Source organism: Neolamprologus multifasciatus, chromosome 1 (genome assembly GCF_963576455.1).
Source record: "Neolamprologus multifasciatus chromosome 1, fNeoMul1.2, whole genome shotgun sequence".
Taxonomy (NCBI): Eukaryota; Metazoa; Chordata; class Actinopteri; order Cichliformes; family Cichlidae; genus Neolamprologus; species Neolamprologus multifasciatus.
In genome coordinates this window covers 35,881,928-35,894,655 of record NC_140439.1, presented here as the reverse complement: position 1 = coordinate 35,894,655, position 12,728 = coordinate 35,881,928, and the positions used below count along the sequence as shown (strand labels likewise).

The 12,728-nt window shown below is 39.9% G+C and overlaps 1 protein-coding gene across 2 annotated transcripts in view; it reads right to left on the bottom strand.

The window, feature by feature from the left end:
- Positions 1–12,728, bottom strand: part of LOC146526184 (matrix metalloproteinase-15-like) — a 43,993-nt gene that overhangs the window by 16,710 nt on the left and 14,555 nt on the right. For both annotated transcript variants that reach the window (XM_085156605.1, XM_085156614.1), the window contains exons 5-7: positions 5,317–5,478; positions 4,993–5,189; positions 1,739–1,877 (exon numbers count right to left, since the gene is read on the bottom strand). In XM_085156605.1, the coding sequence (XP_085012731.1) occupies positions 1,739–1,877; positions 4,993–5,189; positions 5,317–5,478 (498 nt within the window). The remainder of the gene's footprint in view (positions 1–1,738; positions 1,878–4,992; positions 5,190–5,316; positions 5,479–12,728) is intronic.

Sequence of the window (12,728 nt, the reverse complement as noted above, 5' to 3'; positions counted from 1 at the left end):
GTGTTCATAACAGGCATCCTATTGTTGTGCTTGTCCCCCTTAACCTTATACTCTGCCAGTTTCCTTTCTTCCCTCCCTCTTTCCTCTTCCTTTGTCTCACTCTTCCTTTGCTTAATGGCTTCTCGCCAAATGTCATGCAGAGTCTTGCCGATGACATCATTCTCCTCATTATCAACAGCCGAGTTCTTCTTTTTTCATTCAACTTTATTCGCTGTTGTAAAAGACAAGCTGCTCTCAGAGTCTGTGCCAAAATAATGAGCTGTTCTAAAAAAGATTAATACTCAGCATGGTGAACGCATTATGTACTGCTGCTTTCTTAAGGAAGTGGGACTAAGGAAATCTTTAACATTATCTGTAGGAGATAGAAAACGCTGCAGTCAGTTTTACTGCTCATATAATGGATTGAAACTGTACTCGGGTTGTAAAAAAGAAACCAGATGTGAGGTTTTTTTGTTTTCTATGCACGAGAGCGCACATGTTTATGTGAGATATATTTATGGTCCATATGTCCAGAAAAAGTAAATATCTGATCTATAAAGGTGAAATAAATAAAATATTTCAACTCTGACATTTATGATAACACCTGGACCTACACACTAGATACAGATGTGTTTATCTCACATCTCTTATCTCTTTATCTAACTTTTATCTTTTTATTTTTTAAACTGCATAACCTAGAATTACTTTCTCAAGACTAGATGCTTTGTCATAAATGCCCAATGCATGAATTTTTTTATTATGAAAAATACCGCATCCAATTTAAAATACTGCTGCTTACGTTTAAAATTACCAACAACACAGCACCGAGCTACCTTAAGGAACTCCTTAAATCGTATGTTCCTGCCAGAGCATTAAGATCATCTACTCAGTTACTCTTGGTGCAGCCTAGATCTCGGCTGAAGTCCGGGCGTTTGCCCTGGCTACACCAGAGTTGTGGAATAACCTTCCGATTGTGATCCGGGCGTCTGAATCACGGTTAAAAACCTATTTGTTTAATCTTGCCCTTTCCTGCTTGTTAATGCTCGCACCTGACTTTTAGACATATTCTATTTTTTCTTATACATATTTTTATGGGTTGTGCTTTTATTATGTTTTTATTTTGATATGCATTTTATATTACCCCTGTGTATTAGTGGCATTGACCTGTGAGGATATTTGATACTTTGCTAAGGCATTATAATACTCGTGTTACTTCTCTGTCTCTTATGTTAAGCACTTTGGTATACCGCTGGTTTTTAAATGTGCTCTATAAATAAAGATTGTTGTTGTTGTTGTTATGAATTTTGACCTTAACCTTTGACCTCAACAATCTAATCAGTTCAGCCTTGAGTCTAAGTGAATGGTTGTGCCAAATTAAATAAATAAATAAATTCCTCCAGTCATTCATTAGCACATTCGTGATTGGGATGGATGTGCGGTCAAAGGGACGCTGATCTTTGACCTCTTTTTACCAAAATCTAATCAGTCATCTCTGCTCTTTCCGCTGATTGTTGGAGGCTGAAAACTGCAGCCTTACATCCACTAACATGGATTTTTCTTTACAGTTACTAAGCAATAAACTGAATTAATCCCATTTGACTTCTCATATTTGGTATTAAGGTGACATAAATCCTTTACAAAAAGAGAATTCATGTAAGAATAGTAACAGCATGAGTGTGCAAGACAAGTCATCATAGTCATCATCTACAGAATAGGAAGCATGCATCCATCGGTATGTGCACCAGTATTATCTGCTTACCTTTAAAGAAGACGAACCTGCCATCATGTCTCTCATATGCAGCATCAATGTCGCCAGGGAGACCCCTCCAAAAGTGACCGATTGGCATGGGGTAGTTATCCAGAACCCTGTTCCTACGCACACGCCAGAACCAGCGGCCCTGAGGGGACACAGTACGAATGTTTGGCTTAGTTTCTTATCTTTTCGGTTAGTTTTAAGAACTCGCTCCTAGCTGAGACTCAATGAAACACAATGACTGTGAAGTAAATCGATGACAGGAGTGCAGGAGGGGAAGAGCTTCATATCACATCCTTAGCTTTAAAAACAATTCTATTCAGAGAACGTGCAAAAAGACGCAATAAGAAATATTTTCTCAAGTCATCCATGCAGTCACTCCAGCTGAGGTCACGCACACTGTTGCTTTTGTGTCCTCTATGCCAAGCAAACTGAGCTCTGCAGGATAATTAGACCAGAATGTACAATAAACTAACTAGCAGGCTAATAATAGTCAGTCTCTGTGCTGGTTTTATCATGTTCCCTCACTGCAGTCTCTCTGTTGATCAGTCTGCCATGAGATAGCACTTTAATAAAGAACTGTGGTGTTTGTTCGTCATGTCAGTGACACAAAACAGAGGAAAAGAAAATGCATATTTTTACCCTTCATGTCACTTTGGTTAGTGAACATGCAGTAGATACTACTGCAAACAAGCAGCAGACAGAGTTTAACCAGCAGCCCCTCGACTCATTCATAACTGGTGAGTCAGTAGCCCTGCTTGTCCTGGATGCTATAACAGTAAAATGCTGGGTGCTGCTTCTTTCTGGCAAGCGCTGCTAGTTTTGTCCTTCATGCAGGACACACTCGCAGACAGCACGGCGCGGCACAGGACAGAACACACTGGAGATGTGTTGCTGAGTGAGACAGAACAGGGCTGAATCCAACTGGATGCTCATCCATTTGTCTGGTCGGACAGCTCCTTTCCTACCGAATTAACCATATTAGAGCAGATCTCAGTGTGGGAGTTTCATTACTGAGAACTGCTCGGTGTGCTGGCTCTCTTTATGTCGAGACCTTCTGCTGTGAAGTGGACAAAAGAAAGAAACTTTTCCTGAAGAATGACAGCACCTTTTTTCCTTTAATGAACAGGACTCCATAGAGGAAAGAGTGGAACTGGTGTGCTCCGAATGACTCCCACTCATTCAGGGAGCAATTTTGTCTGTGCAGAATAATAGCAGAGAAAACCAATGTCATATCATTTATTTGAATTTGGACGAAAGCTGACCGACAGACCAATGTTTCCACGCATAAAGCCACACTGTCCTCGGCTAAAAATGAAGAAATAAAGACGACTGTATTATAATATTACAACCTTGCAATTAACTTTCAGGCCAAGCTGGGGAGGAGTGATAGAGAGAAATTTGAATAAATGATAATTACAGCTCAAAATCAACAAACCTTGATATAACCACATGAATAAATCTAACCAGTGAATATATATTTATTGCCTGCATTTGCTCTGATCAGGTAATTTCTATTTTTGAAGCTCATTAAGAACTGGTTAAATTTGGACAATGAATAATAACGTCTCATGACTTTAATGAAACCCATGAAGACAGACATTAACGTCTGCGATGAAACCCAAGAGTACAAATATAACTGCTTGACCGTGTGTAGCATATGTCCAGGCAGTCAGATTTCAGAGTGTGTAATGACTGGTCAGTGTCACACACACTTAAGAGTCCAAGACAGGAGCTATTCATAGACTGATCTGAGGGAGGGGGGTGCAGTAGTCTGCTGTGTGGACTACAAAGCAAATGAAAGATCCCACATCTGTGTGTTTTTTCAGCTCTGCAAACACCCCAGATCAAGTTTGCTATCTACAGCTGCTGTGAGCCCTAATGCTTCAGTTCAATGTCAGACGTCAAAACAGCAGAGCAACATTTCTGGAGGTGAAACTGAGGCTTCTTTAAAGTAAAGCCTGCATGTCCCCTGCCCCACTCAGTATAATATCTGCAGCTCTCTTCACTAGTCAATGCTATCAACACTGGACACCTTTTCTGGCCTCTCCCATGGAAACACGTAATTACTTATCTTTGCAGAGCTGCACTATGTATAAACCAACGCCATTATATAGTGTCTTGTGCACTGCACAAGACACTATATAATGTGGATTGCACAACACTGGACATTATATTCCTCATTTCCAGTTAATATTTGTACAGCTGCTGTTATTGTGTGTATATATATATATATATTTATATTTCTTCATACATTCTTATATATTTCTATACTGTGTATTTTGTTGTACAGTTATTTTATTTTCAACTTTAATTTATATATTTTATCTTATTCTTTCCCACTTAAATTTACCCTTCATTCTAATTTGTGTTGTACAGTTATCTCATTCTTAACTTAATTTTTATATTTTATTTTATTTTATTCCTTCCTGGTTAAATTTACCCTTTTTTATTTTCATATTTATTTCCTATCTTATTCATAGCCTTCTCTTTTTTTCTTTAGGTCACGAGCAGTTGTCTAAGCATTTCACTGCATATCGTACTGTGTATGACTGTGTATGTGACAAATAAAAATTTGAATTTGAATTTGAAGAAAGAAGATCTGAAATGCATGGGAGGAAATGGAGCCCTACTTGCTGCTGAAAGTTCAAAAAATTCAATTGAACACACAGCACCTGCACAGTGAAAAAGTACTGGAAATGTTGATTAAATAATATCAAAATACCTATATAATAAATAATGAGAGAGGAGCTGCCGCCAATAACACGATCAGTTTAAATACTAGCATCTACAAGACAAATCTCATAAAGGTTAAGACTCAGTTAATATCTAACTGCTGCCGCAGCTAATGTTTTGTGTGGGCCCAGAGGCTCTTTAAACACCTGACCAACCCTCAAACCCTTTTAACTGTTCTCAGTCTCATAAAAGAACACCAGCTCCGTGGGTTTACAATCCACAAGCACCTGATTGAAAACAGACCCCTTGTTGGCTGCGTACACGCCATTTGTCGTAACTCGCTTCTCAGGAAAATAATAACTAATATACTGGTGGAGTTGTCATGAAAGCTCCTTTCCTGGAAGAGGACTTAATTTCCAAGGAAAGTCCTACTTGGAAATAAACTCATGGTGGCAGAACTTTTCCATGTATTGCTTAATGAAGCACAGCTGCTGTGATTTGGCGTTATGCGCATAAAATTAAATTTCATTGAATGTTCACAACTTTACAAAGACTCTCAATTTCTTAATCCACAAACCATTTACCTTGAAGACAAACATCTCTCCTCGGAGCATAGCAACAGTGTCAAAGTTCCCCTCACAGATATTGGGTCCATAATGATCTGGCCTTTCGGTGGTCCTGGGCCTATCAGGTTGCCGAGGAGGTGTTTGAGGTGGTCTGGGGTCTGGGCGACGTGGTGCCACTGTAGGCAAAGCCTGGGTGGGACTGCTGTCAGGAGGACCTTCAGGAAGTCACAGACACAATACTTTAAACTGAGTGGATAACTGGTTACAATTTAATATCAAGAATAAGATTTCATGTCTGCATCATTTAAAAGATACGTGTGAGGATTAAAAATAAACTCCTACCATAGATCTGTTGTATCCCCCGCCGGTCATCCTCTGGCAACTGGAAGTTCTCCGTTTCCATCCACTGGTAGAAGGGAGCCATGATGGCTAGAGGATTGTTGGAATGCTCTAAGCCCAGGGCGTGTCCCAGCTCGTGGACTGCTACCAGGAAGAGGTCATTACCTGTATGAATAAGAGATAAGTCAGAATAAAAGAGGAGAAAGGCAAACAAATAAAGGGCTCACAAAAGCTAACCGAGTTCAAGTTGCACTGCAGTACAAAATGCAAGATGGAAACCCCCAACAAAGTAAACCACACCCAGTACTTGCTTAGTGGGTTCAATCCAGTCTTAAAGTTTCCACAATCTCTATCCCTCAACATAGGGAGATTTTTATAGGCAGAGGATTTAACAAATTGGTAACATCAGACACAATAGCCTTTAACATAGAGATCTTCCTATTGTGAAGATTTTATTTCTTGTCATGAAGAACAAAGATGTCTGGATCTTTAGTTTCTTGGATTATGTGGATGTATCAAGATTCTTAAATTCACAGAACGCTCAGTTTGCTTGGGGCGTAGGTGTTGTAGAGTTCAGTCATTGTTAGAGTCCTGAAAATGTTGTCATCAAAGTGTAAACGCAAAACACTCTTTACAGAGTTCTGTGTTGTAAACTCAGCTTGTCTCCACAGTCACTACACTTCAGTGCACCAGCTGTACACACATCTTCACATCCTCCAGGCAGAATGTGTAGTTTCCACAGCATTCGCAAGCACATCTGCAACTAGGGCTGGGCGATATGGTCTAAAATCCATATCGCGGTATAATTTGAAGCATGTGGGGTAACGATATATATCGCGATATCTTCCGTTCTTCTGTATAACGTATTTTCCACACTATAAGGGGCACTTAAAATCCTTTAATGTGCCTTATCAATGAATTCTGATTGTGCTTACTAACCTTGAACTGATTTTATGTGGTATACAGCGCACAGAAATCTGGCAAAAATGTTTTAGTACGACTTTGGTAAGCTACGAAGCCGCACCGCTTGTTGGATTGTCGGAGCATTACGGCTGCTGTAGTCAGGAGCCCTGCGGAGTAATTTGGGTCCAAAACTCCGTCTGCTTCAGGTCCCAAAGTCAAACGAACACTGCAGCATCACTGAGAGTTAAAAACTAAAGCTAAATTCTTTCATCTTTAATAAAATGATCAGCATTGCTGCTTCACCAGTTGTAACAATTAAGTTTAACATCCAGGCATTCATGAAAACAGAATTTATTAAATCCAGTTAGCAGGAAGCAGAAAGTTAGCACGCTAGTTTCCACCTAAACACGATATGCCATGTTCTGACTGAGAGACAGCTGCTATCACTTCCAACATAAATGAAGACAGAAAACTAAACAGCAGTGACTTTTGTAGGGTTACCGAAGTTGGACTAGCTGGTATATAATTGTGTCCTACGTGATCGCTAGTGACACAGCTATGTTAGCATAATATTAGCATAATATAAACAGTGAAGTTGGAGGATGAACGCTAATGTTTTTCCACTCGATAAAAGTGCTCCTTCTCTTTGTTATTACTGTCGCCCGGCATAATTTGCAGATGATATTGCTTGTAGCCGCTGCCATGCTTTCAACCAAAACAGGCACAGCTTGATGACACCATCAACATGTGCTATCGCAGTAGAGCGGTATAGTCAAAATCTCTACCGTTCACCAGATTTGTATCGTTTCTACCATATACCGTTCATACCGCTCACCCTTATCTGCAACCAAGTGTCATTTTCAACTTGCAGCAAGTTCTATTAACATTGACCCTCCAACATGCAGTCGATCTTCAGAGTAATCCATCCAATTTAGGGATGCACCGATACCGATACTGGTATCGGGTATCGGGGCCGATACTGTAAAATGTGTGTGTACTCATACTCGTAAAAGTTAACCGATACCATGAACCGATACTAACTTATTTCATTAATCAGTGGGTGGCTTGTCATTTCTGTTGTAGTTTTTTAGATTGGCCACTAGGGGGACATCCCGCGCTAAACAGGCACAGGGTTAGGCGAGTCAGACTGGCGGCTCCAGATAAAAAAAAGAGAAACTGGAGGCTGCTGTAGCTAGGCTAAACAAAATGTCAGCAGTGTGGACCGGAACAGCCAACTTTAACTCAGGTTTTTGAAAAGCGATAAAAAATGTCAAGAGAAAATCCACGGGCAGTTTAAATAACAGAGGCTCTGACTCATTTTATCGCTCTGGATGACCAGCCAATGCCAGTCGTGGAAAACATAAGATTCTTCTCAGCATACTCGAGCTGCGATATGAAATTCCCAGCCACCCACACATCAGGGAGATAATGGTGCCAAAACTTTCTAAAGAGGTAAAGACAAGCAGTGTGTGCGCGATGTCAGTCCTTGGTTTAACGGCACAGTGGACTGATGAGGAGTTTGTTCGTCAATGCCAAATACTTTCGTTATTTTGTTTGTTTGTTTACAATATGGACACTCTGCAATAATTTAAAAGTTTATTTTATTCTCAAACCTAATTTGTATTTATTTTATTCCAAACAGAAGTGTTTATTTATTATTCCGAAAGCTCGAGACAGTGCCAATAGTTCAGTGATATTTTGTTAAATTACAATGTGGAGACTCTGCAATAATTTAACAGAAGTGCTTATTTTTCACTTGAAATTTTTTGTGGTCATTTTTATTAAGATATTATTTATTATCGGCAGAGAATAAAATAAAACCTGTCTTCCAATTCATTGCATTTGTGTGTGTGTGTGTGTGTGTGTGTGGTAGAAGTATCGGTTTTTTTACTCTGTATCGGCAAGTACTCAGATCCAAGTATCGGTATCGTATCGGTTTGAAAAAATTGGTATCGTTGCATCCCTAATCCAACTGCAATCCAAGATGGTGGAATTGAAGTTTGTTCGACCACAGGAGACCATAAGAGAATCAAGGAAGCTGAGAGACATCAAGGACCACAACATTGTGACCTGACCAGCAAGCCCACAGCAAAACACGAGAAAGGAAGTACTGTGCTAGGTGATTAACAACATTAACTTTCAAACTAAGAGCGAGGGGACTGTCTGGTGGTAAACTGATCATTGTCTTTGACAGATGACAAATTCCAAATAAATCACAAAATATTAAACAATTCATAAAAACTGTTGGTTTACAGACATACAGGGATGATCAAAGTTCATGAAAAAACTGGGGATGTATAAATTTGTACAGAATGATGGAAAATTCAACACGCATTCTTGAGCATCTTACACATACATGACTGAACAACGTATAACAAGTCTACATATCTGTAACATAGCAGATAAAATGAATAGGAACGTCTGTTCATTCTTTTCTATTTATCGCACAAAAATCTCCTCAGATCTAAAACATTAATCACACACAGGCGAGCTAATAACTGCTGATATGAATCTGTATGCATTTCTGTCCCGTTTAACCCACCAAGACATCCTGTTATCCACTGCCACTGCAATAATATCACTCTGTGCAGCTGTGACGTAGTGACCACTGCAGACCAACATCCTCTCAGAACAAAAGACCACTTTGAGATTTTTTTAAAAAGAAAAATAGAGAGAAACCAGGTTTACATTTTTCACGTCATATTCTATAAGTTCATCTCTAAAGCGAAGCCAGCACACAGCTGGGTACTTCCCTTCCAGTCAATACCTCTTTGTTGCTTTTCACCCTAGGCTCCGGCCTGAGTGACCTTTGAACTTCCTACCCATTTTGTTCACCCTATAATTGGCCATACAGATTGGTCAGATTGGTGCCAGTGACATCATGCTGTTGGGTGTACTGGTGATGTCACTGCTGTACGTGGAACAGAAGGTGGGGGTGCTGTAGATTCCTTATTTTGTGCATCTCCTCATTTCCTCTTTGAAACACACACAGGATGCACACAGTTCATCTTGTAATTCCAGAGTCACATGAATGTCCTCGCGGCATGCTAAGCGCCAGCTAACGCTCGAGGGGAGAAAATAGAAGCGGGTAAGACAGAGTGGTGGAGATAGCTCAGGATGAATGAAGAGAGATAAAGAGCCCTTTGTGAGGTAACTGTGACTACCAGTTTGACAGAGGAAAGCAAGATTGCACTTCAAACGCTTTAGCCTGGTTAGGTTCAGCCGGTGCCTCTACTGCTAATTCACACACATACATTTGACCTATTTCAACTCCCTAAAGCTTTGTTCCCTTGTTTATCATGCCTCACACCTCATTCATCCGCCACAGGGAGACTATCAGTGTAAAAAAGGGCAGACTAAAGCACCACCTAGACAACCAAAATCCACTACCCAAGTTTGCTCTGCCTTTTGCCAGAAACTTACTCATCATCATCAGTCTCATCTGACCACAAAAGCTTCTGACCTTTTACCGTTACCAGCTTACCACATTTTATCTGAGCGAAAGGTGTTTGAGTTTTGTGGATAACGTGTAAAAGCTGTTTTTGTTTTCCCTGCCAGAAAGCCTAATTAATCACACTGTGCGTCACATGGTTCACACCAAAACTCTTTAGCCTAGTAAAAGAGCTCTTTCTGAAGCTGAGGTCAAGAAAAGGGAAAGAAAACACCATGATGAGTGGATCGAATGCATTTGTGCTTTTATCGTCAGCTGTTGTCTTTAATTTTTTATGCCCAACTATTGATCGCTAAGCTGTGTTTGTCTGATGCAACTCAAAAAGAGGTCAGAGGTGAGAGCTCATTTTGTTCTGAGGACCCTTCAGCGAAGCATATGCTGACTAAGGCTTTAACGTCACTCTTCAAGTCTCGTTTTTTCTTTCAGCACATCTGCTGCTCTAAGAATAATCTTCTTTCTGCACATTAGACAAATAACCCCTGTTATGTTGACTAAAAGTCTTCATCAACATCATTTCATTGTGTTCATTTGAACTCGTCCTAAAATGGGACCAGACGAACTGATTTATTATTTCAGCCTTTTTTCAGTTCACTGACTTTAGTTACTACTAACAGCTAATCCACATACTTTTTGACCATTTTTTTGAAAAAAAGTTGAAACTATTATGCTTCAATTATTTTCTTATGCAAAAAAAATCAATTGGTTTATCCATACAACTATCCATTCAATTGTTAGAGATCTCTATTTGTAATTGTATTTCTAATTTTAACCTGTTATTATTTATCCATTATAGTTAATGGATAAATATATATTTCTCGGCTGGCCTGGGAACGCCTTGGTGTTCCCCCGGATAAGCTGGAGGAGGTGGCTGGGGAGAGGGAGGTCTGGGCCTCTCTGCTTAGGCTGCTGCCCCCGCGACCCGGCCTCGGATAAAGCGGATGAAGATGGATGGATGGATGGATAGTTAATGTATTTATCCATACCTGTAGCTAACAATTTTGACTGCTAACCATCCAACATAAACTTAAATTGAAAGTGGAAGAAAATGGGTGGACTACATATATGATATTTAAAGGTTTAAAAAACTGAGAAAGAAAATTGTTGCTGTTAAAAATAAATACTACACATACACTATACACATACTAGACCAGGGGGTGGGGAACTCCAGGCCTCAAGGGCCGGTGTCCTGCGAGTTTTAGATCTCCCCCTGGGAACACACCTGAATCAAATGATCAGTTCATTGCCAGGCCTCTGGAGATCTTTTAGACATGTTGAGGTAATTTACCCTTTAAATCAGCTATGCTGGATCAAGGACACATCTAAAACCTGCAGGACACTGGCCCTTGAGGCCTGAAGTTCCACCACCCCTGCACTAGACCAATCTGCATGACCTCTGTCCTCTGAAAGAAAATAACAAAGAAAAACTTGCATGTCACTAAAAGGCTACATTTTTGACAAGACTGACTACTTAGACACGGCAACTAAAGTAAAGACCACAATGAAATTTAGCAGCACTTTGCTTTCAAGCGGTGTAAGTAGCGTGGTGCAGCAAAAGGGCCAGTCTCCACATCTCCCAAGTGGAACACACTCCCACTTACAGTGGCATTCCATCCATCCCTGTGATCCTGCAACACATCCCACACACAACTGATCACACAGATACAGGCTCATACATGCACACACACACAATACTTAGCTGTGTGTGTCAGCTGGATATGCAGATAACAGACAGGCCCGAAAAAAGCTTTTGTTGAAAAGTAAAGTCCCCATTTAATCAGCAACGGCATTTTTGTCATTCTTCACTTCTGCATGGAACTAGCTTAGTGCTTGTCACTGTTGTTAAGGTTTTTAACTGGTCAACATGGGCTCATCCTACCAAAGGATGCCTGAGGGCGTAAATATGAGCATAAAATATTTGACTTACTTCAATATGATCCGTCTAATAATTTGTCTTTATAAAGCCAATAACTGCTGGAAGCAGCATCTACACCCAGACCAAGTTAGAAATGAAGCTTCTTCTCTCATTAACCCAGAATTATTACATTATGGTGACTTATAGAATAGTTTTTCCTCCGGACATAACGCCTGTTTAAGTCGGTCCTTAGTGACTCCTCTAATGCAGCGGTCCCCAATCCCCGGGCCTCGGACCGGTACCGGTCCATGAGTCGTTTGGTACCGGGCTGCGAGGGTTGAGGCTCAGGTGTGAAATGTATAGTTTTCAGGGTTTTTATCGATTTTCAGCGTTATTTTGTTATCGTTTTTATCGTTTACTCGGTTTTCCTTGGTCTTTTCACGTGTGTTATGAATAAATCTTCTTTTTTTCGTACCGGTACTAGTTTTATTTTGTTGTATTTATCCGCGACACCTTAAAGGCCGGTCCATGAAAATATTGTCGGGCATAAACCGGTCCGTGGCGCAAAAAAGGTTGGAGACCGCTGCTCTAATGGGATCACTTCTTGATACAGTATTATTTTCAAAATCACATAAAAATGGGCAGCACCATCCTGATCTGTTCTGCATCTGTTGTCATCATTCAGTATACAAATAACTAAGACAGAATGGGTAAATATACTTTGTAGCTTTTTAGGGTGAGTAATAATTTATCTTAAAGTTTGGCAGGTCACCTCAGGGTCTTTTCAGGTATGAGGAAGTTAGAATTCAACCTTTTTTTTGTATGGGATTTTAAATAAAAGACAATATAACGGTTCCAAGTAAGCATACTAGTACTGGCTCAAATTTAACTGTGAGGCAAATTATGAGTTTTTGACTCAGTGTAAGAACATTGTCCAGATGGGTTTACCAATGTGGCTACATGACTAAAACATTAAATTATGAACAGTTTTGATTTTTTAAGACCTTTTAATAGTAAATGTGTTTTTAAGACATTTTGAGCATTTATTTTAGAATTTTAAGGATTTTTGTTTTTAGGGGAGAGTCATGGCTATGGCTCTAGTCAGGACAAAGATGTTAACATTATCACTTGGGGTATATTTCAAATTTATTAGGGGGTACATTAGGATAAAGACTGAGAGATGTCACAGGGAATCCACTTTTAAAGGTA